At 61.3% G+C, this 1896-nt stretch overlaps 1 protein-coding gene across 1 annotated transcript in view; it reads right to left on the bottom strand.

Moving 5' to 3' along the window:
* LOC125487846 (RNA-binding protein MEX3B-like) overlaps nucleotides 1–1275 on the bottom strand; it is a 12948-nt gene extending 11673 nt beyond the window's left edge. Inside the window, exon 1 of the mRNA XM_048620287.1 lies at nucleotides 834–1275. Within this exon, the coding sequence (XP_048476244.1) occupies nucleotides 834–1215 (382 nt within the window). The 5' untranslated portion in view covers nucleotides 1216–1275. The remainder of the gene's footprint in view (nucleotides 1–833) is intronic.
* Nucleotides 1276–1896: the final 621 nt, after the last annotated feature.

Here is a 1896-nt window from a genome sequence, read left to right as displayed (position 1 = left end):
CCCTGTCTCCGTCGCCCCCTCCGGCCCCCAACACTCCCTCCCTGACTCTGTTGCCCCCTCACAGAGTGTTGAATTGCCGTCGCTCCACCCATTGGCAGCCGTACTCTCAAACATCAGGGTCGGAAGTTGGAATTCCCTCCCTGCCCCTCTCCCGGCAGATCGTAAGACCATAAGACATAGGAGCAGAAGGTAGGACATTTGGCCCATCGAGTCTGATCTGCCATTCAGTCATGGCTGATAAGTTCCTCAACCCCATTCTCCTGCTTTCTCCCCGTTACCCTTGACAATCAAGAACCTATCTATCTCTGTCTTAAACGTACTCAATGACCTGGCCTCCACAGCCTTCTGTGGCAGTGAATTCCATAGATTCACCTCTCTCTGGCTGAAGAAATTTCTCCTTATCTCCGTTCTAAAAAGTCTTCCCTTTACTCTAAGGCTGTGCCCTCGGGTCCCACACTCTCCTACCAATGGAAGCATCTTCCCAACATCCACTCTCTCCTTCCTCGCCCCATCACTGACTGAACGATCTCCTGACGGAGCTGGTCGGGGTCTTTGGGGGAGGGAGGGGGGTGGGGGGTGGGATGGTGCCCGGTTGGGTATTGGCCGTTCCTAGAAGACACGTGCCACCACACCGCGAAACGAAGAGCGGTGACGGGACTCCGATGGGCACCACCCGACGGCTGGAGTCCAGCCTTGGCACACCGTTTCCCCACCACCCACCACCCCCCAAGACATCACCCGACGGGGAACGCCCTCCGCGCCCCCGAGCATTCGCGTTTCGCAGCACGGGGGTTCGTGACCCGCCCCCCCCACCTCCGCCCCAACCCGCTCACCTTGCCTGCCCACGATCTCAGCCACGTGCTCCGAGCTGGGCACCGGCACACACTCGGTGGTGTTGCAACTCTTCCTTTTGGCTTCACCACCCTCGTACAGGGCAGCGAGGTAGCTCTCCCGGTGGTGCTGGTGGCGGTGGTGGCCACTGCCGGCGCTAGTGTTGTTGTTGTTGTTGTTGACGTTCTCTTCCTCCTCACCATCCGCCAGCAGCTCTGCTTGCTCCTGCTCCTCGCTCAGCCCCAGCATGGAGAGCTGGTCCAGTGCCAACTGCAATGCCCGCTGCTCGTCCTCCAGCATCCTCCCCATGCCCAGGCCCATCTCCATCTCCACCACCAGCTCCAAGGTGCCACTCTGCTCCATCAGCAACTCCGAGCTAGGCATGGCTCAGAGAGAGAGACACACAGAGAGGTCGAAGACACAGGCTCTCACGCGCCCCCTCCACTATCCCAACCCCCCCACCCCCCCCAACGCACACACACACACACACACACACACTTTAGCCTTTCTGCTCCCCCGGGGGGGGGGGGGGGGGGGGGGCGGGGGGGTAAAATGGGGGACGTTTTGGGGGGGGGGGGGGGGGCTGACCCCCCAGCACCTCTGCCGTGCACTCTCTCCTCCTCCCCACCCCCAGAAATGAAGAGGAGGAGGAGGAGGAGGAGTTGGAGATATTGAGGGCGAAACCCCTCCAAGGAAAGAGGCGGCGGCGCAGGAGGGAGAAGTGAGGGGTGAGCGGGAATCACACGCCCCCAAGGAGGAAGGGGGTGGGGGTGGGAGGCAGGAACGAGGTGGGAAAAGAGAGGGTATGACGTGAAGGGATGAGGTGAATGCACGCCCACCTCAAGAGGCAGAGCAGGAGAGGGATGGTGAGGGATGGAGGAGAGGGTGGAAGGGGATGGGGGGAGGAGGGGGCAATGGGAAGGGGTTGACAAGGATAAAGGGGGAGGAGATGACGGAATGAAGGGTACTGAGGTACACGGGGAGCAGAGGCTGGAAGGAAGAGGGGGTCTGAGAGAGGATGGAGTGGAAGATGAGGGAACAGATGGTGGGGGGGGGGGGGGGGGG

This window comes from Rhincodon typus, chromosome 46 (assembly GCF_021869965.1).
Source record: "Rhincodon typus isolate 14 chromosome 46, sRhiTyp1.1, whole genome shotgun sequence".
Lineage (NCBI taxonomy): Eukaryota > Metazoa > Chordata > Chondrichthyes > Orectolobiformes > Rhincodontidae > Rhincodon > Rhincodon typus.
The sequence above is the reverse complement of the archived record's forward strand: the minus strand, read 5'-3'. Positions and strand labels throughout refer to the sequence as shown.